Source organism: Herpailurus yagouaroundi, unplaced genomic scaffold (assembly GCF_014898765.1).
Source record: "Herpailurus yagouaroundi ecotype Mexico unplaced genomic scaffold, PumYag 162475, whole genome shotgun sequence".
Classification (NCBI taxonomy): domain Eukaryota; kingdom Metazoa; phylum Chordata; class Mammalia; order Carnivora; family Felidae; genus Herpailurus; species Herpailurus yagouaroundi.
This window is the reverse complement of record NW_024423201.1, coordinates 160,332-186,850: the sequence shown is the minus strand read 5'-3', so window position 1 is coordinate 186,850 and position 26,519 is coordinate 160,332. Positions and strand designations below refer to the sequence as shown.

At 39.1% G+C, this 26,519-nt stretch overlaps 1 protein-coding gene across 1 annotated transcript in view; it reads right to left on the bottom strand.

Annotated features, from left to right (window-relative positions):
* Nucleotides 1-8,425: 8,425 nt before the first annotated feature.
* LOC121026784 (adseverin) overlaps nt 8,426-26,519 on the bottom strand; it is an 82,462-nt gene continuing 64,368 nt past the window's right edge. The window contains exons 10-16 of the mRNA XM_040469562.1: nt 25,923-26,013; nt 23,079-23,249; nt 16,562-16,739; nt 16,183-16,304; nt 11,917-11,994; nt 9,884-9,944; nt 8,426-9,249 (exon numbers count right to left, since the gene is read on the bottom strand). Of these exons, the coding sequence (XP_040325496.1) occupies nt 9,122-9,249; nt 9,884-9,944; nt 11,917-11,994; nt 16,183-16,304; nt 16,562-16,739; nt 23,079-23,249; nt 25,923-26,013 (829 nt within the window). The 3' untranslated portion in view covers nt 8,426-9,121. The remainder of the gene's footprint in view (nt 9,250-9,883; nt 9,945-11,916; nt 11,995-16,182; nt 16,305-16,561; nt 16,740-23,078; nt 23,250-25,922; nt 26,014-26,519) is intronic.

The window sequence follows — 26,519 nt, the reverse complement described above, 5'->3', positions numbered from 1 at the left end:
TCTCATTTTTCTCACACTCACTATCAAATCCATTATCTTCCTATTGGCTTCATATTCTGAACATGTCTGAATCTAGTCCCTCCTCACCACCACCATAGATCATAACCAGATGCTCTTCACGGGTCTCTTAAGATCTGAGACAAATCGTGTCATCCCACCAAATCGCATCCAGAGGGAAAAGGAAAATACCACAAGTTCTGTATGATTTTGCTTCTACTCCCTTTCTGCCTCATCTCTCAGACTTCTCCACCCCCCTCAATCCTCTCTGGCCACACTAGCTTCCTCACAATGCCTTGAACAAGCCAGTTTCTTTTCCCTCTGCATGAAAAACTCTGCCGGATCCACCCAGAGATATGCCCAAGGTGTAAGTCATCAGTCATGGTTCTCCAGGGAAACAAAACCAACAGGAGATGTGTGTGTGTGTGTTTATGTGTGTGTGAGTCTGTCTGTGTGTGAAATGGGAATTACTTTTTTTTTAATACTTTTTTTTTAACGTTTATTCATTTTTGAGAGACAGAGACAGAGTGCAAGTCGGGGAGGGGCAGAGAGAGAGGGAGACACAGAATTTGAAGCAGGCTCCACGCTCTGAGCTGTCAGCACAGAGCCCGACGCAGGGCTCAAACCCACAGCTGAACCCGAGCTGAAGTCGGCCGCTCAACCGACTGAGCCACCCAGGCGCCTCAAATGAGAATTACTTTTAAGAAATTTGCTTACATGATTATGAAGACTGAGAAGTTCCACAATATGCTGTCTACAACCTGGGGACACAGGAAAGCAGGTGGTATAAATTCTAATCTGAATACAAAGTCCTGAGAATTGAGAGAGTTGATGGTATAAATCACAGTCCTGGGATGAAAAACTGCTATCTGAGTTCAAAAAGTTAAAAAGAGCCGATTCAACCTTCCACCACCAACTTGTTCTATTCAGGCCCTCCACAGATTGAATGATGCCCACCCATATTGGAGAAGGCCACTTGCTTTACTCAGTCTCCCAGTTCAAATGCTAATCTCTTTGAGAAACTCCACTACAGACACACCTAGAAACAATCTTTAACCAGATATCTGGGCAACCCATGGCCAGGTCAAGGTGACACATAAAATTAACCATCAGAGGATTATATCTTCACTTCCTTCTGTTCTCTGATGAAATGTCACCTTAGAGAGGGCTTTCCTATCCACTCTATCTAAAATAGAATTCCTCATCTCACAGATGCTTTCCCTCTTTCTAGTCTTCTTCTTCTTTATAACACTTGTTGCTATACAACAGAATACATATTGAGTTTTGCTTCTTTTCTCTTTCTGCCTACTAAAATGTAGCTCCATTGAGGGCAGGGCATCCTTAAATATCTGCTCTCTGCTGTATCACCAGTTTATATACACACACACACACACACATACACACACACACACACACACACACACACACACACACACCAGGATATACACACCAGTATAGGCTGGCATATAGCAAATATATCATAAAATCAATATATGATTGCACTCTGTTGAAGCTCAAATTTAGAAGATAGTATAAAATATTTTTAGACCAAGAACAGAGCCACATTTGACCTGCCTAGAAGCACTATTCTTTTTCAATCTAAAATAAAAGTAAATACGAATGTTTCTCAGTGTTTTCACAAACTAGCCAAGACTATTAACATGGAGAAAGAGTGCCCTCTACTGTGCTGTTTAGATGTACACAGTTCTGAAGGTTTTTTTAAAGATGACTTAATTTTGGTTTTAATCAGACAGAACATTGTTTTAATGAATTTGAAGAGATTTCCAAATAGAAAATTTCCATTCTTATAGCTTTAAAGTGAAAATCTCTTTCTGGAATAAACGTAGTAAGTAAATCTTACACGTTGGAATGTAGATTTATTATAATGGAATTTTCACTGCCTCAAATTCGATTTGAGGCTAGAGTAGGACATGGACAGAATTTTTAAGTCAAAAGGATGTTTGCCAGTAAAAAATACTGTGACTGAAAGATAAATAATTATAGTTTTTGAGAGCTGCATTCCATTCGCAGAAGGCGCTAGTAGGTCTCTAATTGTGCTGCATATTATAGTTACCTGGGAGCATTTAAAAATTATTAATGTCCAGATCACTTTCACCAGGAGCACTTCTTCTTTTTCAACCTTTGAGCCTTCTAGTTCTTTCTCATATCTTACTGAAGTGGTTCTCCGAGGAGGAACAATTTTGCTTCTCGGTGTCCCCAGGGACATTTGGAACTATCTGGAGGCATTTTCAGTAGAGGTAGAGGAGAGCACTACTGGTATCTGGTAAGCAGAGATGCTACTAAACATCCTGTAAAGCACAGGACAGCGCCCCTCCCACCCCCCTGCCTCCCCGTCCCCAAGCAAAGAATTATCAAAATGTCAATAGTGCCAAGGTTTAGAAACCCTGCCTTATGAGGCTGCTTATAACCTCCAGTAAAATAAGGGATAGAAATGATGAGAACAAACAACTGTATCTTGTTCTAGATCTTAGTGGGAAATATTTGGTTTTCCTTTCTTAAATAGGATCTAAATTTTTTTGCAGATACCCTTTTCAAAATTGAGGAACTTCCATTCTATTCCTAGTTTGTATTATGAATGGTTATTGAATTTTATTAAATGCTTTTCTGCATCTATTGAGATTTTCTTATGGTTTTTCCTTTCAATTCTGATACTACGGAGAATTCTTAACTAATTTTTAAGCATTAAAATGGATTCCATGGATAAACTCCTTTGAGTTTTACATATTGTTGGATTCAATTTGATCTATCTTAAAGGTTTTTATATCTGTGTTTTGAGAAATACTGGTATGTAGTTTTTCTTTCTTTATGATCTGTTTCTTTTTGATATCGGGGTAATACTGGCCTTATAAATGAATCAGGAAATGTCTTATTATTTTAATCATCATCTTCTATTATCTGGAAGAGTTCACATAGAACTGATTTTATTACTTTCTTAAATGATAGAAATCACCAGTGAAGTTCAGTTAGGCCTACGCTTTTCTCTGCTAGAAGGTGCAACTAAGAATTCAATTGCTCTAGTATACGTACACATTGCTATTTATGTGGCTCCACTCCTTGAGTTAGCTTTACTAGTTTCTGTCTCCTAAGGAATGTGCCTGGTCATCAATGTCAAATTTACAAGCATAAAATTATGTTTCTTATTTTCTTTTTAGTGTCCAAAGGTCCTGTGGCAATACCCCTCGTTTTCCCCTGATATTAGTGATTTATATATTTTTCCCTTTTTCTGTGTTAGTCTGTATTCATCATTCCCTTCTTCCTGCTTTCTTTGGATTTAGTCTGCTCTTCTTCTGGTTTCTTAAGGCAGAAGCTTACATCACTGACTCAAGGCCTTTCTATTTCTCTAATGTTAACATTTAATGCTATGTTTCTTTTTAAATACTGAGTCAGCCATATCCTACACCTTTTGATAGGTAGCATTTCAATTTTCACTGAGATAAAAATATTTCCTCATTTCTCTTGTGATTTCCTTTATCCAAGTATTTGGAGACTAGGCAGATATTTCCCTGTCGTTAATATCTAGTTTAATTCCACTGTGGTTAGAGAACATAGTTTATATGATTTTTCAATACCTTAAATTTGTGGAAATTTGTCTTCTGGCCCAGAAGGTATTATTTTCTCTCTTGGTGAATATTTTAAATGCCCTTAAAAAGCATAGAGTTATGTTGCTATTACTGGTGGAGTATTCAGTATATATCAGTGAGATTAAATTAGTTGAGAATGTTGTTTGAGACCCCTGTATCCTTACTGATTTTCTTCTCTTCTACCAGCTACTGAGAGATGATTTCCCTATTACGATGGAACTCTGTGTTTGCTTCACTATTTTCATAGTTTCATTTACACTTTAACTTCTGAACCACACGAAGTTGATCTAGGCACATACAGTAAAATGTGAATACAACCTTCCCTTTTTCTTCTCCCAGCACCAAAGTAGTTCATCATTAATATTTTTGGTAGTAGGGTAAGGATGGTATTTAAGAGAGAAAATTATTTTAGAGAATTTGTAAAATATATAGCATACTTTAAAAAATCTAATGTAGGGGCGCCTGGGTGGCGCAGTTGGTTAAGCGTCCGACTTCAGCCAGGTCACGATCTCGCGGTCCGTGAGTTCGAGCCCCGCGTCAGGCTCTGGGCTGATGGCTCAGAGCCTGGATCCTGTTTCCGATTCTGTGTCTCCCTCTCTCTCTGCCCCTCCCCCGTTCATGCTCTGTCTCTCTCTGTCCCAAAAATAAATAAACGTTGAAAAAAAAAATTAAAAAAAAAAATCTAATGTAAGCCTTTAAAACTAAAGAGAAGAAATCATAGTGGAAAAAAAAGTAAGATAGAGCAAGAAAAAGTTTCAAACATACACTTTTTGAAGTACGACATATGTATCCTCTCTCTCCCTCTCTCTCTCTCTCTCTATATATATACATATATAATAAATACTATTATTCTTTCCTTTATTTTGAACTAGAATTCCATCTCTGTGAATAACCTGTACAATACAGAAGTTATTTTGCTGAGGGTTGATGGGGGAGGGGAGAGGGGAAAGTGGGTGATGGGCATGGAGGAGGGCACTTGTTGGGATGAGCACTAGATGTTGTATGGAAACCAATTTGACAATAAATTATATTTAAAAAAAAGAAATGGACAAAAAAAAGTTTTTTTAAGCCGATTCTCTAATGGTCTTGCAAAATAAAACAAATACTAACAAAAAACAATAGTTGATTTTCTATAGGTTCCTTGTTTCCTTTGTCTTTTGCTCAGTTAATACCACAATCTGAATTCTTATTTAGAACTGCTGAGAGGGGCACTTGGGTGGCTCACTCGGTTGAGTGTCCAACTCTTGATTTTAGCTCAGGTCATGATCTCGTGGTTGGTGAGTTTGAGCCCTGCATTAGGTTCTACACTGACAGTGTGGAGCCTCCTTGAAATTCTTTCTGTCTCTCTCTCTCCCTGTCTCTGTCTCTCTCTCTCCCTGTCTCTCTGCCCCTCCCCCAGCTCACATGCACGTGTGTGTGCTCTCTCAAAATAAATAAACTTTAAACAAAAATAAAAAGTAAATAAATAAAATTCCCAAGATATGCTACTTCTGGCTAGAATACTTATTTCTGGTTAGCACTTTGTTTTACTGCATTCACTAAATTTTGTTTTCTAGTCACATATTTCATACAAAAATGTGTGTGCTATAATATTTGATGCAAAGAAAGGTCTATAAAAGCACTAGTGTTCTGAGGGGTGCCTGGGTGGCTCAGTTAGTTAAGCATCTGACCTCAGCTCAGGTCATGATCTCAGGGTTTGTCAGTTCAAGCCCCACTTCAGGCTCTGTGCTGACAGCTTGGAGCCTGCAGCCTGTTTCTGATTCTGTGTTTCCCTCTCTCTCTGCCCCTCCCCCACTTGTGTTCTGTCCCTCTGTCTCTCAAAAATGAATAAATGTAAAAAAAAGTTTTTTTTTTAAAGCACTAGTAGCTGAGGAGTAACTTATATTTGTTTTGGTTTTTCATCCCAAAAATCTTTGAGGAAATTCAAAGAGAAGAAAGAAATCTAAGATTCATATTAAAAATTAATAATAAGTGGGGTGCCTGGGTGGCTCAATCAGTTAAGCGTCTGACTTCGGCTCAGGTCATGATCTCACAGTTCGTGGGTTGGAGCCCTGCATGGGGCTCTGTGCTGACAGCTCAGAGCCTGGAACCTGCTTCGGATTCTGTGTCTCCCTCTCTCTGTCCTTCCCCTGCTTGTACTGTGTCTCTCAAAAAATGAATGTTAAAAAAATTTTTTTAAACAAAAAAATAAAAATAAAAAAATTAATAATAAGTTCAGGAGATGCAGAAAATTATGAAACTTTTATAGCTATCAATTTAGGCTATATACAACTGTATTTTAAAGCCAGAAGACTAATTTCTATAGGGCTTTACACATAATTGGAGTTTTAAGACTACACAGCACCATAGATTGAGGACCCTTTTACAATCCACCAATCATCTTTTTTACAGGTGGACAGGTTCCCCTCCCCTCATAATGACTTTACATGATTTGCAGGTGTTTGTTCAAGCCATATCAGCTTTGGGTATGAAGCTTAAAAAAAAACAACTCCCTAGCTCAGTCTTTCCAGGTAATTTTTACAAATCCTCTTTTTCCTATCTCGCCACCAGGTGCCCTTCCCTTTACTAAATGTAGAGCTTATAAATCCTGATGTAGCAGCTGTAGTTGCTGGTAATTTCTGTGGCCGCCTCCAGTGTTTTAGCTGGGCACGCTGCTCAATGGATCTAACCTCCCCATAGGGCTTGTGCTGATGACGTGTGGCTGTCTCCTTAGGCGTCACCCTCTCTGCCTCGGGTACGTGGGTTTAGGATTTAGGAAAGCAATGTTTTCACAGCTCAGGCTTAAAACAGCAGTTCTGCTTAAGATATATTTGTTCGAGTCCAGTGTTGAAAGGAGAGAACCCTGAGGGCTCTCCCTGCTTCTTTAGAACCCAGGCATGAGACAATGCTCCCAGCTCTGCACCTGTGCACTTGGAATTCCTTGTCCCTGGGTGTGACCACAAGATTCATCCCTCCCCCTGTCTATTCCATGTTTGAATATCATCTACTTCACAGGGACTTCCGGAACCACCCTATTAAAATTGCACTCTTCCCCCCTCTCACCTAAGATCTCCTGTCCTCCTTCCCTATACATCTTCCCTCCACAGAATTTATATTCTAATATATTTTATAATATACAGTGGCCTCAATCTAGCCACAGGGAATATTCCAAGATCCCCGGTGGATGCCTGAAACTATGGTTAGTACAGAACCCTATATATACTGTTTTTTTCCTATATGTACATAGCTCTGATAAATTTTAATTTATAAATTAGTTCTTGCAAGAGCATACCAACAATAACAGTATAATAGAATAATTATAACAAGATACTGTAATAAAAGTTATGTGATTATGGGCTTTCTTTCCCTCTCTCAAAATACTTTAATGCACTGTACTCACCCTTCATCCTGTGGTGATGTGAGATGATGAAATGCCTACGTGATGCAGTGAAGTGAAGTAAAAGGTGTAGCCGCTGCGTAGTAGTGTTAGGCTACTATTGACCTCCCGCGTATGCACCAGAAGGAGAATCAGCTGCTTCCTGACCACAGCTGACCTCAGTTAACTGAAACCATGGAAAGCAAGACTGAGCCTAAGTGGGGACTCTGTATCTACTTGTTTTTGTTAGCTTCTTCCCTGGAATATAAACTCTGTGACAGTTTGGACTTTGTTTCATTCATGTGGATCCAAAGTGCCTAGAATAGTGCCTGACACCAAATAGATGCCTAATAAAATTACATGCTGAATGAAGGAACAGTGCCTGGAAGCGTGGCTTCCCACTGCTTCCTTAGCACTCGCACAAGCTGCAGGTCCCCACAAGACTATTTACTTTTCAGCCATAATGGTACTGGGCTCACTTCTCCACGCCAACCCACACCAGGACTCAGTCTGAAATGCGCACGCCATTCATTCCGCACAGAGAGAGTGTGAGAATTTCTTAGATAACTCCTTGCCTCTGATTCCCCTTTCCATGGAAATGTAGCTTCTGCTCCTCAATGAGCCACCTTCTGGCCTACTTCCAAAGTTGGCTTCTACTTTATTGGATCTCCACCTTCTACCCCAACTCCTTTTTTGGGGGTCTGTTAAATGATTTAAACAAGGAGGCCATTAGACTGATGTGGCTCTAATGCTGTGGAGACCTATGTAAGCAAACCCAAATTCAAGCCTGTAAATGCCTCAAGGTTACAAAATCAAAACCTGAGGACAACCAATCACAAACAGCCAACTGGACTTTAAGCCTAACCAGTCAGTAATATCCTTACTTTGCTTTACTCTTTCTCTATAAAAGTCTCTCCCTGAGTTCCTTCTGGTAGAGTGCTCCTAACTGCTTCTAGTCTGGCACTGCCCAATCTGGATGGATTTTTTGCTCAAATAAACTCTTGAAATGTTTAATATGCCTCAATTTATCTTTTAACAGGGCCCAGGTTTCAGATGCACAATATATTTAAAATCTTTTTTAATTATGTAACTTTAGAAAGGTGGTTTAATTTTGACCACTTAATGAGGATGAATAAGAAATATTAAATTTGAGGAGTGCCTGGGTGGCTGAGTCAGTTAAGTGTCTGACTTCGGTTTAGGTCATGATCTCATGATTTGTGAATTTGAGCCCCGTGTTGGGCTCTGTGCAGACAGCTCAGAGCGTGGAGCCTGCTTTGGATTCTGTGTCCCGCTCTCTCTCTGCCCCTCCCTGCTTTGTCTCTCTCTCTCTCTCTCAAAAATAAATAAACATTAAAAAAAATTTTTAAGAGAAAGATTAATTTGTATTTATTTGTGAATAAAAGTATTTAACCTTAAAACTAATTGTGTAATTAATTTACATGTCATATTTGCATAAAATGTCACAACAAAAAACCCTTTCAAAAAGAGGTTATTTTAATGATGAAAGACAGCATGAATGAATTTTTTTGTACATAGCCTTTGTGGTATTAAACAAGCACTGTCAAATACGTATATCTAGGTAGACTATTTAGTCATGCAAAAGCTGTGATTTCAAAGGTTTTTAAAAAGGCAAACATGGTAAAGTTACTCTTAGGAAATGACACTTGGGAGTTAATGGTGTCAGAGTCATATTGGCTGAAGAAGCAAAATAACAACAAACTTTTAATCCCCCCCTTAGCATCAACCTCACCACAAATATACTATCCTTTTGAACACAACACATAGGAGAACAGCCTCAAAGGCATTACGGCTTACTTCTCTGGCATATTAAAGAAAAAGTTTGGCTAATGGCTCCTGATTTATAAAATTCCCTGATAAACTCCCCTAGATTATGCACAGATTTCATATAAAAAGATATAAATCCCAGTTTCCAGCAGAGCTACTCTTGGTCCATAACAAAAATTTACTTTAGGTTATTTTAAAAGACTAACATAAGAAAATTCTAGTTAACAAGAATTTCAAACCAATATGAGGCACAAAAACAATAGCCATACGGCTGAAGTTAACTTTCTAAAGTCCAACAAACAACAAAAACCTTCCTTCCCCCAAAACAGCAATGGGACAGTTGCGCCATAATATTTGTTTGGTTTCTCCTACAAAAACCAGTTTACCACCGGTGGGAATCCCAGCCCAGGAACCAGCCCGTGAATGTGGGTGGTTCATGGCCCTGTTTTACGATGACAATTGGTGTCCTCTTGTCTCTTCCAGAAGGGTCTGTCTCAAGGTACATTTTGGCTATAAAGAAATGCAGAGACATACACGTTCGGTTAGTTTTGATTAACCTAAAATAACGACGGAATGAAAAGTCTTCCAATTAAAGTAATGGATCAAATGTTCATTGCCCCAAAGTAGCCAGATACTGTTCCACATGAACAATTCCTTATTGATTTCTCTCAATTGCTATGGATTGCACATGAGCGTCTCATGACTGTCTAAAAATAAACCAAACTTTAAAGAGTAATCCTTACGGCATAATTATTCTTATACTTTTCAATAATAAACAGCAGCTGTGCCTGAAAGAACAGCATTACTCAAAAGGAATTTTAAAAGATCTAGGTTATCACAGTTATAGAGGTTTCAATAGTAGTTCGGTGAATTTAAATAATAATAATAAAATATTATTTCAGTGAATTTAAATTTTTCAGCACAAATTGATGTAACCATATTCTACATTAGGTAACAAAACCTATTTTTCTCATTCTGAAATTCTTCAGTTTAAAAAATTTCCATTACTCTTTAGTTGTGAAAGTGAAAGCTTATTAGAGTCTCCTCCGTTTGAATGTGTAGTTTTGAAAACTGTGCTGAGAAGAGCAGTCAGGGACTTAGTCATAATCATTCGGGGTAACAGCCTCCATGGGATCTCACTTACCAGACTTCAGAGATTCTGTTCTCTCGACTTCATTGGCATCTTTGCCAACCCAAATAAAAATCTGAAAGACGGAACAATAATCATATGTAGTGTTTGGGGAGTACTCATTCGGCGCAAGCCCTCAGGAAAGTGCTTCTCACACACCATTCATTTATACTCTTCACCACAAGCCCTGGAGTTAAGGATGTGGACAAGGAGGTGAAGAGAAGTTACACCACTTTCCCAGTGTTTTCCGTATTAGGAGACACCTAAATGGAGAGCCAGCCAGTTTGACTCCAGATTTCACATCCTGATATTCCGTGTTTACATAGTATTTTCTAGTTTATAGACCTTCTCAAAACAACATATTGGCCATCTCTGTACCCACTCCTGGAGAATGTAAGGCAGCCATTATCTCCATTTTAGTATTATCCGGGGAGGACCAGGCTTAGTTTGTTTGTGGGGACCTCAGACTCCCTTTAGGAATAGTTGACTTAAGCCTATAGTTTTCACCTATAAAACCGTATCCTGTAACACTTTGGTAAAAGTGCTATAATGTTTAGTATTTAAATACTGAGGGTTTTTTTTTTTTAACTGATGTAATTATATATTCCGTACATATTCTTCTTGTCAAATGTGTAGGTTGGGAACTTCAGTGCTAAAGCATTCTCTTGAATTACCTTATACTTAAATCACTTTAGAATAACTTGTTGGCAGAGAAATGTTGGTCAAATTAGTTTTGGTTGTATTCTAATTCATACTGAAAGTACTGAAACATTTGCTTGCAGGGCACAGAACAAACCATGACATCATGGTAATATAAATAAAAAAGGTGATTAAAAAAATAAAATGTAGTAAGGGAAATATTCTAAAGTATCCATGACTATAGAATTGACTACAAATGGAGAGAATTAAATTCTTCTGAATAAGGAAATGTCATTCTCATTTTAATTCTTAATACACAAAGGTGTTTTGACATGCGGTTTTAAATGTCATATCTAGAGCAACCCGGGTGGTTCAGTCGGTTAAACGTCCAAATTTGGCTCAGGTCACAATCTCGCAGTTTGTGAGTGCAAGCCCCGTGTCGGGCTCTGTGCTGACAGCTCAAAGCCTGGAGCCTACTTCAGATTCTGTGTCTCCCTCTCCCTCTCTGTCCCTCCCCCTCTCATGCTCTGTCTCTGTCTCTCAAAACTAAATACACATTAACAAAAAAATTAAAAAAAATAAATTTCATATCTATAAATAAGTGATCCATTCACCTGGGGAGAATCTGTAGTTAGGTGCCAAATTCAAATATGATTATTTCTAGACCAAGAAGCTAAGGTGTAAAATAAACAAATGGCTTTGGCAATTAAGAACAGATCTGAACGTAACAATTAGCAGGGGTTCATTCTAAGACTAGGCCTAATTCAGATGCGGGTTTCATAATTGCTGTATACACTTTAATTCCTAATATATTTATTTTTCCCTTTCACTATTTAAACAGTTTACATAAAGGTTTAAAAAAAATCCCACAAAACCCAACTCTCAGATATGGCATGCCAAATCCCCATTCGTTGTCTCCCAAATAAAGATATATATAACAATAATGTATTTTACTGTGTAGATTCACAACTATCCTGCATCTGTTTCCTCCCCAGAGGAAAGGTCCCCTATGACTTCATGTCAGATTTCAAGAAAACTTCTGAATCTCTCAGTCTTCCTCTTGGCATTGCACCTCCAAGGCATTGTACCCACTAATGCATTTATTAGTTAAATGAAGAGATGAATGCATGAATAAGTTAGGAGTGAAATGAAAAATAGTAGTGGGTTTTTTTTTTTTCTTTTCCTAAAACTATACAGCCACAGATGGTAGCCATCGAATTATTTCCACATTAGGAAATAAATTTGCTACAAGTACCAGTTTTACCTTTTGCCAGACTGTGTTGGGTCTTTTTCAAACACAGCCTAAATCCATAGGTCCATTTATTATTAGACTTGCCATTTTTCAAAGCTGGTTTTGTGAGTTCCCAGCTATAAGCACACTCTCTTCTTACCATCAAATATAGTTTTACCTGTTCCCAAGCATCCAGTAACATGACATCATCTTCTGCCAAATCATCCTGGGTAAACTCTCCTGGAACTTCTTCAATCTGAAATGTATGAAGAAGCTTTATGATCCAGCAGTAGAGCAGTAATTTTTCTAATATATAGGATATGAATGTATTGTATTCTTTTAGAGCACCACAAAAATAAAGTTTGCTAGTTATTTTTTGTTTGTTTTTTGGGGTAATAAAGATTATTTTTTTAATTTTTATTTTTTAATATGAAATTTATTGTCAAATTGGTTTCTATACAACACCCAGTGCTCATCCCAACAGGTGCCCTCCTCAATGCCCATCACCCACCTTCCCCTCCCTCCACCCCCCATCAACCTCAGTTTATTTTCAGTTTTTAAGAGTCTCTTACGGTTTGCCTCCCTCCCTCTTTAACTTTTTTCCCCCTTCTCCTCCCCCATGGTCTTCGGTTAAGTTTCTCAGGATCCACATAAGAGTGAAAACATATGGTATCTGTTTTTTCTGCATGACTTATTTCACTTACCATAACACTCTCCAGTTCCATCCACACTGCCACAAAAGGCCATATTTCATTCTTTCTCATGGCCACATACTATTCCATTGTGTATATAAACCAAAATTCTTTATCCATTCATCAGTTGATGGGCATTTAGGCTCTTTCCATAATTTGGCTATTGTTGAGAGTGCTGCTATAAACATTGGGGTGCAAGTGCCCCTATGCATCAGCACTCCTGTATCCCTTGGGTAAATTCCTAGCAGTGCTATTGGTGGGTCATAGGGTAGATCTATTTTTAATTTTTTGAGGAACCTCCACACTGTTTTCCAGAGTGGCTGCACCAGTTTGCATTCCCACCAACAGTGCAAGAGGGTTCCCCGTTTCTCCACATCCTCTCCAGCATCTATAGTCTCCTGATTTGTTCATTTTAGCCACTCTGACTGGCATGATGTGATGTGGGTAATAAAGATTTAAAAAATTGTTTATCTGTTTACTCATATATCACAAACTGATGGAATCTTGTCTGGGAAGCACAGTACTTAATATCAACACTGCACCTGAATGTCCTAGGTAGGCTACAAACAGTCTGACCACAGCTCTATGACAAGCTCTATGACAGTCCTTGTGACAAGCTGCTTCACGGATTTCTGTCACCTTTGTAGTCCCTAAAGGTATTTGAGTTTATGGTCTAAGTATTAAGCTGTCTTTTATATTGTAGGCCAAGATTATTTTAATAAGATCAGTAGGTCTGGTCATTTTTCAAGTTGACAATTTTTGACAAGATGATACAACATAATATTCTGTAAGCAAAGTTTTATTATTATTATTTTAAATGTGTTAAATTCTGTTCTCTATAGTTAACATCAAAGGATACTCGGGAGGGTTAGTTTAACGCACCCACTACCAGTGGGCAGGTATTAATCTGAAGTTGACAAAGTTTAAAGGATTCTGGATAAAGAACTCTCCTGATATTTAGGAAGGTGTGGTAGATTGGACTCTAGTCCCTCTGCTGTGTGACTTTGTGGTACAGTCCAGTAAGTGGAGGTAACCTTGTCTTTGGCCAAGTCAATTAGTAAATTTGACTCATCAAGGGCCCTCTTGTACTCCTGGGCTGAGTCATGGGAAAAACAGGCATCAATGGAACCACAGCCCAAAGGAGAATCTCCCAGCTGGGTCCAGCCTAAGTAAAGCTGGCCCCAGGCAACCTGGAGCCCTCTGAGCAGAATACACATTTGTCGTAATCTGATGAGATTCTGAGACTGTCATATAAAAAACAAACAAACAAAAGCTATTTACCAAAAGCAAAAAGTTAGTTTATATTGTTCTTACAGAATTTTTACCAATCACATAATGATTTATAAAAGCAAAAACCTAAAATATCATTTACTCCATGTCAGGCACTATTCTCATCCTTTATATGCAAGAACTGATTTAATATTCACAACAACACTATGTAGTAGATACTAGGATTATCCCCATTTTATAGATGAGAAAACTACAGCACAGAGAAGGTAAATAACCAGCCTAAGGTCACACAGCCAGTAAGTAAGTGATACTGTACCTGCAGACTGGTTCTAAAACTTGTGCTTTTAAGCAACATGCTCTGCTATTTTATGCAAATCTAGTCTAAAGCCAGCTTTCAGCTTGTGATGATAAGATCAAAAACTTGCTAGTGACACTACTTTTCCTTAAATTGTGAAGAGAACAGCCAGAGTTCCAAAAATCAAACAAGAAAATGAGTAGGTGTAGAGAAAAAGTATATTTCCTTTAAATATGTTCATGACAAAAAAAAAAACCCACAAAAACTAACAGATTTTTTCAAGTCTGACTGAGAACAAAGCCTCCATATTATTTTTGTAAAATATATCTTCATTTAATTTTAGCAATGTGAGCAAACCATACTAAGAAATTATAGAAGCATTAGTTGAATAAGAAGTTAGTTGAATGCCACATAAAATTAACAGTCAAAAGAGTAAAATAGATTTTTTTCTAACAAGTTTCTAAAATACAGGGATTTCCTAGAAAGTAGGTGAGCAACTATGGTGCCCAACAGCCAAATATTTATCAAAACTCTAATTTTTAATTTAAACCTTTATTTTTTTTTTTAATTTTTTTTTCAACGTTTATTTATTTTTGGGACAGAGAGAGACAGAGCATGAACGGGGGAGGGGCAGAGAGAGAGGGAGACACAGAATCGGAAACAGGCTCCAGGCTCTGAGCCATCAGCGCAGAGCCCGGCGCGGGGCTCGAACTCACGGACCGCGAGATCGTGACCTGGCTGAAGTCGGACGCTTAACCGACTGCGCCACCCAGGTGCCCTAAACCTTTAATATTTAGGTCAAATCACTTCACTGTTTCAAGTGAACATGAGCAGTTTCTTCTTCAAAGCACTGTTTCAATAATTTTTTTAATGTCTATTTATTTTTGAGAAAGAGACAGACAGAGAGAGAGAGAGAGAGAGAGAGAGAGAGAGAGAACAAGAGGGGGAGGGGCAGAGAGTGGGAAACAGAATCCGAAGCAGGCTCTAGGTTCTGACTTGTCAGCACAGAGCCTGATGTGGGGCTCGAATTCATGAACTGTGAGATATGACTGGAGGATAAGTCAGACACTTAACCAATTGAGCCACCCAGGCGCCCCAAAACATTTTATTTCTAGCAAGCAATGTACCTGGGAAAAGACTTAGGCAATTTTCATGTGTGTGTGTGTGTGTGTGTGTGTGTGTGTGTGTGTGTGTGTGTATTGAAAAACAAAGCTTGTATTCACCAGGACATGGTGACCAAACCTTGAGATCAAATTTTATATAGGAAAGAAGTTTGTCCTTTAAATAAAAAATTTACACGAAGCCCTCACATGTCAAACAGAGAAAACCAAATTTTTATGGTTAAAATGAGATGAGGGGCTGCACTCTAAGATATTTTGGAGCCCAGTATAAAATCAGTCTTGTACACAAATACTTTTACTTTGAAACATCTGGAACTTAAAGCCTGTGAATGAAATAAAACGTTTTTGCTGATTTCAGTTAATTTGCAGGTGCATGTATAGCTTTCTCTGATTCTGCTCAATGATCATAATATTTCCATAATATTTTTATTCAGTCAATGTGGTGAAACTTTTAATCCCTGGGAAATTGAAGTGCAAAACTGACATAGTCTGATCACAAACCACTATGGTTTCCCACAGAAAGTGTCAAATTATTAAATTAGTAAATCCAACCATATGCATATTCGTATCACAACAACCTCATGTTGACACAGGTGCAAAGCAGCTGATATTTTTATGAGCAGTTTGATTTATATAGTACTTTACAGTATTCCTATGCTTTCACATCCATTACATCATTGACTCTTTTTTTTAAGAATGTTTATTTAATAATTTTGAGAGAGAGTGTGTGTGCATGCATGCACATGGGGTAGGGACAGAGAGAGAGACAGACAGAGACAGAGAGGGAGAGTGAGAATTCCATGCAGGGTCTGCACTATCAGCGCAGAGCCCGACATGGGGCTCTTTCTCACAAACCATGAGATCGTGACCTGAGCCGAAATCAAGAGTCCGAGGCTTAGCCAACTAAGCCACCCCAATGCCCCACATCACTGACTCATTGACTCTTAAAGCGACCCCACATAGAGCTAAGATTATCACCTGTTTGCAGACAAGCAAGCTAAAACTGAGAATCAGAGCACTAACATGGCTAAAAAGTGTCAGAGCCACACCAGAATGCCTCTCCCAAGGTCGTTCAGTTCTACTCCCATGTTCTGCAAGACACTCACAATGAATCTTCCAGTTTTGTTAGAGCAGCCATAAAGCCGAGGCGGATGGTCTTCTGCCTGGGTTTCTAGCAGTGGAGAAGTCTGGTAGCCTTTTTTCCCTCCAAGGGAATTCCAAAACTCCTCTGTGAAAAATACAACGAGTTATTGAATGCTTTTCCAGGAGCATGGAGTTGGTATTGCTTTACATTAACCTTGACTTTAATGTTAAGAAATTACTTAAATATGACAGGTACCATCACCCACTTTTGCAACTAATGAAAGGATTTTTAATGCCCTGTAACTATTACAAAGGCCCTATTTATCAAAATAAATAAATACATAATTAGCAATGATACCAAATAGAAATGTTGGCTGCTGTCCTTCTCCCCACAGTACACACCTGGTTCCCTGCCTTCCCGAATCCTTGTGGTTCTGCATTTGAGGACACTCACTACATACTCTGCTCCTTTCTCCTCCTCCTGGCTAGCACCTCTTCCTATCCAGATGTAGCCATTGTTTTGCCGCAGTTTCAAGACAAAAACATCATTGGAATTCAAGGAATGTGCATCAACATCCACCTAGAGTATAAAGAAAAATAACACAGTGATTCAAATTCATTGCTGTTCCCTCAATAAACATGCCTGAGAAGCTGTGACAGGGACAAACCATCCTTTGCCTTTTGTCATGATCCCAGGGTGGCACTAGGACACCACTACGGTATTAGAAACATTGGGGGCAGCTGGGTGGCTTAGTCGCTTAAGTGTCCCATTTTTGGTTTCCACTCAGGTCATGATCTCACGGTTTGTGAGATCAAGCCCCATGTTGGGCTCTGTGCTGACAGTGAAGAGCCTGCCTGGGATTCTCTCTCTCTCTCTCTCTCTCTCTCTCTCTCTCTCTGTCTCTCTGTCTCTCTCCCTTTCTCTTTCCCCCTCTCCCGCTAGAGCTCTCTGTCTGCTTCAAAATAAATAAACACTTTCTTAAAAAAAGAAACATTAGTAGCACTTTTCTCTGTGTCACTTTAGAATGCTTATCTGCCCCCAGACAAGCACAGGGCTCTACAAATAAAATTACCCAAATGTAAGTGATAAGTAACAAAAATGATATTCAAAGAAATCATAAGAACAAGTATAGGCTATAAATGATGGTTGGAAAGTGGGTGTAATGTACACAAATGACACACATAAAGCAAAAGATGTTCAGTTTTTCTTTCCCCAACTTAAAGGGGTTTTTCAAATAATCAAAAGGAAACCTTTCCAAAGCAGTCTACAGACTTAATGCAATCCCTATGAAAATACCAACAGCATTTTTCACAGAACTAAAACAGACAATCCTAAAGTTTGTATGGAACCACAAAAGACCCTGAAGAGCCAAAGCAATCTTGGAAAAGAAAAACAAAACTAGAGATATCACAATTCCAGACTTCAAGTTATATTACAAAGCTGTAGCAATCAAAACAGTATGGTACTGGCACATAAATAGACACCTAGATCAACTAACATGGAAAACCCAGAAATGAGCCCACAATTATATGGTCACTTAATCTTTGAGAAAGGAGGCAAGAATATGCAACGGGAAAAAAGACAGTCTCTTCAACAAATCGTGTTGGGGAAACTGGACAGCAACATGCAAATGATACAAAATAGAAGATGCAGAAATGCATCTAGAATGCAAAAGAATGCAAAATAATGAAACTGGACCACCTTCTTACACCATACACAAAAATTAACTCAAAATGGTTTAAGGATCCAAATGTAAGACCTGAAACTATACAAATCCCAGAAGAGAGCATAGGCAGTCATTTCTCTGACATTGGCAATAGCAACATCTTTCTACATATGTCTCTGAGGCAAGGGAAACAAAAGCAAAACTTTTGGCACTACATCAAAATAACAACTTCCGCACAGCAGAGGACACGACCAACAAAATTAAGACAGCCGAGTGAATGGGAGAAGATATTTGCAAGTGACATATCCAATAAAGAGTTAGTATCAAAAATACATAAAGAACTTATATAACCCAACACCAAAAAATACAAATAATCCAATTAAAAATGAGCAGAAGACATGAACAGACATTTTTCCAAAGAAGACATTTAGGTGGCCAACAGACACATGAAGGAATGCTCCACATCACTCATTATCAGGGAAATGCAAATCAAAACCACGATGAGGTATCACCTCACACCTATCAGAATGGCTAATATCAACAGCACAAGAAAGAACAAATAGTGGCAAGGATGTGGAGAAAGGGGAACCCTCCTGCACTGTTGGTGGGAATGCAAACTGGTGCAGCCACTGTGTAGACAGTATGGAGGTTCTTCAAAAACCTAAAAATAGAACTACACTATGATCCAGTAATTGTACTATTGGGTATTCACCCAAAGAGCATGAGAAACACAAATTCAAAAGGATATATACATGCCTATATTTACTGAGGCAGCATTTACAATGGCCAAATTATGGAAGCAGCCCAAGTGTCCATCAATAGATGAATGGATAATAAAGAAGTGACTGTGTGTGTGTGTGTGTGTGTGTGTGTGTGTGTGTGTGTATAAAACTTCCAGCTATATATATTACTGAGTCTAAAAAGCAACGAAATCTTGTCATTTGCAACAACATAGATGGAGCTACAGAGTATAATACTAAGTGAAATAAGCCAGTGAGAGAAAGACAAACACCATATAATTCCATTCATAAGTGGATTAAAACAAATGAACAAAGGGAAAAAAGAGACAAACCAAAAAAAAACAGACCTTTAACTACAGAGGACAAACTGATTATCACCAGAGGGAAGAGGGGAAGGATGGATAAAATATATAAAGGATATGAAGAGTACACTTATCTTGATGAGCCCTGAGTAATGTATGGAACTGGTGAATCACTATATTGTATACCTGGAATTAATATAACACTGTATGTTAATCATACTGAAATTAAAAAAAAAAAAAACACCAAAAAATTACAAAGGACACCTAGGAATCATAAAATCGGAACTGGAGTCCAATGTTGGCAAAGAGATAACAATGCAAATTCACTAAAAGGTTCTCCAGGCTCAGATAAATCATAAGTCAAATTATAAAAGACTATAGCAGATTAAAAACACAGCACTGACATGCCCCTTCCTTTCAACCACAAAGCCATGGCCACTCTCAGGGACTGGCCAGGTGAGCACAGTTGTGCTCCCTATGGCCACAGAGGAGTGAGAAGGACCCAGACAGGCCCAGACTCTCACCTGAGGGTGAGGCTGGACGTGGAACCTCGGGGCAGGGCAAGCATGTGCAGTGTCGGGCCTGCTAGTGAGCCCAAGGTCCCAGGATGGGTGTTTTCCTGCCTATGACCTTGTGATTCTGTGACTCTGTGTCAGACTCTGTGAGAACCTGTCTGACCATGTGACTGTGTCACTGACAGTATGACTTTCTGCACAACTGTGGGGTTCAATGTGATGAAGAAGAACCAGTGAGAAAGACTGAGATGGAACAACCATGAGAGAGGAAGAAAACCCAAGTGTGGTGTTCTCAAGGCCAAGTGCAGACAGCGTTTCAAGAAGGAGGTGATGCTCAGCTGCCAAATGCTGGCACTTGGCCAACTGGGTTGAAGTGCCATCAACTAACATGGAGAGCTGGATTTCACCAGGTTTGCCAGGGCCCTATCCCCAGAGAGCGCCCCAGAGGAGGAAGGAATCATTGGAAGTTCTGTTTTTTATTTGTTTTTTAATTAAAATATAGTTGACACACAATCTGTTGGAAATGTTAAAGATGTGTTCCAGGGGTTGGTAACATTCAGGGAAGTGGTTATCATCCTTTTTCAGTAGGAACAAGGTCTCTTGGACCAACAGTCAAAGGAATCTATCAGATGTGATGATGGAGATTGATAGGAACCAGGACTTCCAATTTCTCATCCAAATGTCTCTTTATTGGTACAGAAGAAAGAGGTTGGATGATAGACAGGGGGCAAGAGGCCCACACAGGGGCTAGTGTGACATCAGGAAGGTAGTTCCAAAATAGAACATTATAAAGCATTAGCGTCCCAGGAGATGAAAACAGAAAGCCTCACAAACATGGTTTTGACTAGCACATTTCAGAGAGGCTAGGAATGTGAAGGCCAGTTTCAGAGGCTGAAAGGACACAAAGGAACCACATCACAGGGAGCTTGCATGTCTCATAAAGATGTGCAAGGAAGAGACCAGGAATGCAAGGATTCTTGTCAACTCTTCTGACATCAGCTGAGTGTACCTATAGATGAGAGCTTAATGGTTAATTTGATAGATTAAAAAAAATAATAATTAGTCATCATTGAACACATCAGAACCCGTGTACAGAATGTTCTGGATGAGATCAGTGTACATGATAGCATTTAAATGATATGACTGAATGCGATCATCATGGAGAGGGCCAAGACTGAGCCTTAGGGGGCTCGGAGGACACACAGCAGAGGAGAAGCAGAAACTGGTTTAGTATGAGAAGTGGAACAAAAACACTCTTTAGAAGTTTGGAAGAAATCTTGTAAGTGGCTTCAGAGGCCTGGTGAAAAAAATAAAATAAAAATAATAGTGTTTCAAGAAGCCAGGGAAGGGCAACTGTCGCAAAGGCTAATGGAAGGTTAAGTAAAGGGGTCCGAAAAGATGGTGAATGGGGGGCACTGGCAACTAGATAACAGCATAGGCGTGGTGGGAATGGATGCCTGAGGAGAACGGCTTTACAGAGAAGAGGCTTACACGTGTACGGATAGGGAGTGAGCGAGGGCAATGCTTTTGAGGATCTGTGCTCTTAAGGAGGACAGAGAAAGGATACGGTAGCTGGCAGGATCAGGGTCAAAAGATAGTTTTTAAAGGAAGATGGGAGTGTTTTGAAGGTATGCTTGTATTGTGAAGTAAATAATCCAGAAGAGAAGAATACACTGAGGACAGAGAAAGGAGATTACTGCCAGCCATAATGATGAATAGGAAGTGAGATAAGAACATGGGACAGTGGAATCCAAGAAAGCCCGTAGGAAGGCAAGAGGGTGGGAGGTTCTGGACAGGAGTTGGTGGTGACAGGTGGTAAGAATTCAGCCTTAGGACAGAAGTCACATTTTGTTTGTTTATGTAATAAACATGTATTAATTTATTTACCAAGATATTACTTTTTTTTTTTTAATTTTTTTTTTTCAATGTTTATTTATTTTTGGGACAGAGAGAGAGACAGAGCATGAACGGGGCAGGGGCAGAGAGAGAGGGAGACACAGAATCGGAAACAGCCTCCAGGCTCTGAGCTGTCAGCCCAGAACCTGACGCGGGGCTCGAACTCACGGACCGCGAGATCGTGACCAGGCTGAAGTCGGACGCTCAACCGACTGCACCACCCAGGCGCCCCTCAAGATATTACTTTTTACAAACATTAATTTGCATTGTTAATTTGTGGATATGGGTATATCAATATCAATTTATAAAATAATTTGGTATTTATATATAAGTAACTGTTATAAAATACCTATGAATTGTTAAATATAAATAAATGTATTCCACAAAACAGACAAGAAGGAGAATATATAAGAACAGATGCAGACACAATGGTGAACTTGGGGAGTAGATAAGTGACTCTTGTGTGATTACGTTTATGTTCTCTGAAACTCTGACTCAGTTCTCAAAGGAGAGATCTGGAGAGTGGAGGATATGAAGGGTGTGATGGATGGAGGGGGTGCATGGATTCAGGTTTGAGATTGCTGGGATATGCATCCTAGAGTAAAGGGGCCAAATGACAGCAGATGGTTGTCAGAGATTAGATGTCTGAAACAGATTTCTGAGGTGCTAAAGTGATTGTCAATGGCACGGTTTAGTACAGGACCACGTGAGTGTGAGATAAAAGGGGTCAACAATAAGACTGTTGGATGAGAGAAGCCAGAGTGATGGACAGAGTCCAACAATGGCTGAAACCACCAAAGAATAAGAGGGGAAGGACTGGCAGCTCCATGGACAACAGCACAAGGAAGCTGAGGGAGGGAGAGTCTGATAAGAAGGACAAAAGTCAAACAGCCAAGGGTGAGCAGAGGATACTCCAGCCGCCCCCATGTCTGGTAAGAGGGCACTGGGGAAAAACACCTGCCACTTGAGAGAGCTGTATGGGCAATGTCCTCAGAGGACAGCCATAGTGCAAAAAGGGGGAGGGTGATATAGGGAACAGATTGTAGTAGGGGGGGTGCTATGACCCACCTAGCTTCAACGGCTCAGCTGAATGGTTTGTGTGAAGGGGAAGGGTTCGCAGGTGGGTCCAGGTGTGGGGAGTACAGAATGTGCAGGGCAGTTTAGGGCTGACTGGGGAGACTTGGATTTCAATGGTGACTGAAGGGTCTGGATGATGAAAAGTGATGAAAACACCAGCCTAGAGGTGAAAACACCAGCCATGTAAACACCCATGCCTGCCAGCCTTGTCCATACCTGGAGGTCTTCTTGTCTTATGACCTGTGATACGGGGTTTGATTTCTTTCACAGTTGCTGTCAGAGATAGCTTATGTGGCTCGTTGAGTTATGGCTCTGGCCCCCTGTGCGATGAAGCTTACCTTCCACAGCTGTTACACCTATACAAACACGGGCTTTCCCTCTTGGATTTCCCCACTATGACCACCTGGCCATTACATGCCATCCATCTTCCTCCAGGCCTTTCAAGACAAAGTTTCAGCTTCCTCGGGCCTTTGACCGTTTGATTTGTTACATTACTCTTAAAATGTATTTGTTTTGGTACAATGCAGACGAAAAGTGTGACAGGCCTGATATCTGGAGCTAACTTGGTTCTCCTGCTTTTAGCAATTTGTTATTGTGAACAATGGATTAACTATCGAAATAAAAGGAATTTGCCAATTTTTTGAAGACTACTATTTGTTGATAGCTCAGGTCCACCGGGAAGTCTGTAAACAGGGCATGTTTCATTGAATGCGTGACATTACCTCCATGATTCTGGTGATAGATGCCAGGTTTCTCCGGACTTGAAAGAGGCGTATAGGGGGAGCAGGTGCCTGACCTCCTTTCTTTGATGTTCCGTTCTTGTAAATAATGAGCGGTTTGTCTTTGAACAAACTCAGCAGGTGAGCAGGCTCTTTGCCTTGAGAGACTCGGATCTGGGGGGCAGGGGGGATAAAAGAAACGTAATAAAGGGTGCAGTGAAAGAAGGCTGTATTTCCACATGTGTTATTTTCCTTTTTGAAAACAAAACAAAAAACAAATTAAAAATGAAGCGCAGAAGGCATGATGATTAACAGAAAATATAGGTTAATGCAAATCAAGCACAGTTTTCCTGCTGACTTAAGAATCTTTTACTCCAGACACAGCACCCTGAGCAGTTTCTTCTCAGGGGAAACATCACCATACTGTACCACTCTCTGCTTCCAGAAAGTATAAACAGATAAGGCTGTTCATCTACATCTCCAAAAGAGAAAAACACAACACAGTCCTTGTGTATGCCATCATTTATAAAAATTACTTTTTTCAAGAGCACCAACACTACAGATGTTTAGTGATATACTTGTTTCTGAAACGTTTTGGATCTTGTTCAGAAGGTGAAGAGATGTACATTTAAATGCTTCCCAAAATAAGGCAACGCCAAAGCATATTTATTATTTCTACATCTCTACAACTATGAGATGAAAACATTGTGATAATCTGGAGATGAATAGATTTCAATCCAAACATCAAAAGCTGGCAAAAACAAAAATTGAATATATTTTCTACTTCTTATCTATAGAAATGGTAATAGATTTGCTAAATATAACCACTTACAATACGTAATATAAGGACTCTTCAGGATAAGGAAATTGAAGAAAGTAAATAGTAAATCATTTAACTTCACCTAGTAGCTGAACACCAGATATTGGATTAGAAACAAATCTCCTGTTTCTTATATAAATTACTGATGCAATTCCTTACACAAACAGCTCAAATTTTGTGTCAGTTCTCTATTTTCTTCAATTATTTTGCTCTATGCTAAAACTGAACTGTCTCAGTCACCCTGGTGTGTCTTTTGTTAGAAGCCAAGTAAATGGGAATGCTGATGTACAAACCATAGCCCGGAGGCCTAGGGAGCACTAAAATAACTAACTTCACAGATATTTTTCTTTTTTCTTTTCTTTTTTATTTACTTATTTATTTTTTAAAGTTAGTTCTACACCCACCATGGAGCTTGAACTCACAACCCTGAGATCAAGAGTTGCATGCTCTACTGACCAAGCCGGCCAGGCACACCCCACAGATATCTTTCAATTAGCAAACATGCAGATAAGCAAGTAGCAACTTATGCAAATGTCTTTTAAGTCACAACTCCAAACTTGGGGTGACATTGAGAAAACCTCAACTGCCAACACACAAAAAAGTGGGCCACTGAATAAGACTCATTTTCTACTGCTAAATTAAGATAAAAGAGATAAAAGGTAAATTGAAAAATCTTCACTACAGTTAATACACTCTGCAAAGGAATGTTTCAAACAGCAGTGCAGGACTGGAGTTGTTTATATATTATTATAAACTACTGCCATCTAGTGGTTAAACTACACATTACCATTTCATAGTGAATTTAGGATTCACATTGGCTAACAATGAATGCAAATTCGTTCATTGGGTATATCAAGTATTTTATTATGAAATATAGAATTTATAAAGCACAATGCATATCTTCAAAGTTTTTGCATAACTTGGTAAGGAACACTTTAAAGATCAATTAAATGACTGCTGTCAGTTCTTAGCTGGAAATATTTCTTTCTTTTTTAAAAATGTTTATTTATTTTTGAGAGAGAGAGAGAGAGACAGGGCAGGGGAGGGGCAGAGAGAGAGAGAATCTCAAGCAGGCTCCTTGCTGTCAGTGCAGAGCCCGACTTGGTGCTTCACCTCATGAACCATGATCTCATGACCTGAGCTGAAATCAAGAGTCGGATGCTTAACCGACTGGGCCATCCAGGTGCCCCTAGAAGTATTTCATTCAAGAAGTGAATACAATAGTTCATGGGAAAGTAGAGTTAAGTGAATTTAAAGAATTCAGTCATCTTGCTAATTTGTAAAAAATTTAAAAATTGGGTCACCTGGGTGGATCAGTCAGTTAAGTGTCTAACTCTTGATTTCAGCTCAGGTCATGATCTCACAGTTTGTGGGATGGAGCCCCGCATCGGGCTCTGTGCCGACAGCGGCGTCTTCTTGGGATTCTCTTTCTCCGTCTCTCTCTCACTCTTGCTCACTATCAAAAATGAATAAATAAACTTAAAAAACTAAAAATAAAAACAAGTAAAAAGTTAACATGCACCTTTACATTTAGATTTAACTTGCTTTAAATTTAGGTCTAACTTCCAGGCAAAGATGGAAAAAAAAAACCAGCTGGAAAAACAAATTTGGCCTACACAGCTTAGATTGTCTGTACTAAAGTATCTGACTTACCTCTCTATTTAATTATTATTTTTTAAGAAGTAATGACACATTTACAAAGACTTGAAAGCTGGAAAGTGAGCTGCTATAAGTAATAACTTGGGTAGAACAGTTTCATGTCAAGTACCTGTCAGTTCATTTGGTTCCTTAGGTCTGTTAATACGTTTTTTTGGTTGTTTTTTTTCATTTTGTTTGCTCCTTATTTTCCAGAATCTGAGAGAACTACCATGGCATGAGAATAGGAACATTTAAATTCCAAAATGAAAAAAATGTAGTATTTAGAAAATGTTCAAATTCCCATCCCAACTTGAGACGAAAGCTTTAACTAGTTACTGAGCTAGCCAAACTTCAACTTGTATGAGTTCCGGGAGTAAAAATAGCCCAACCTGCACAGCCTGTCCTCCGAGCGACCTATCCAACTGAACAGTCAGGAATGCAGATGTAGTCAGCTCGTCTCTTGTGGCATTTGCTCCTTGCCTGGAGGAACCAAAGTAAAGTCATTTAGTTTGTATTTGAGTTCTAAGACTTTCTAATGTAGGCATTTCAGAGACTTAAGTCATCATGAAAGATCAAGATGAGACCAACTGTTTTGACACGATATGGCCATAGAAGCTATCGTTTTTTGAAAGTACGAACATTAGGCAATGTATTGCCCTGTGTATTGCCTAGAACTATACATGATAATTATTTTTTATCCCCATTTTATAGGAAAATAAATCAAGGCCTGGCTCCTTACATATAACTTAGCTAAGTAAAATATAACTTAGCGAAGTAATCAGGTCTGTCTGACTTCAGGTTGAAGCTACCTATTTTGGGAATCCATCTCTGCAGTAAAAATAACCCATTTGAGTAGAACATCAGCCTAACCTATTAGGCTGTCTATTAAAAGTATCCTATCTTTACATGAACACTTGGTGACCATAGTAACAAATGTCTGGACCCAGGAAAATTAAGGAAATAATCATAAGAAGTAGGCAATGGAG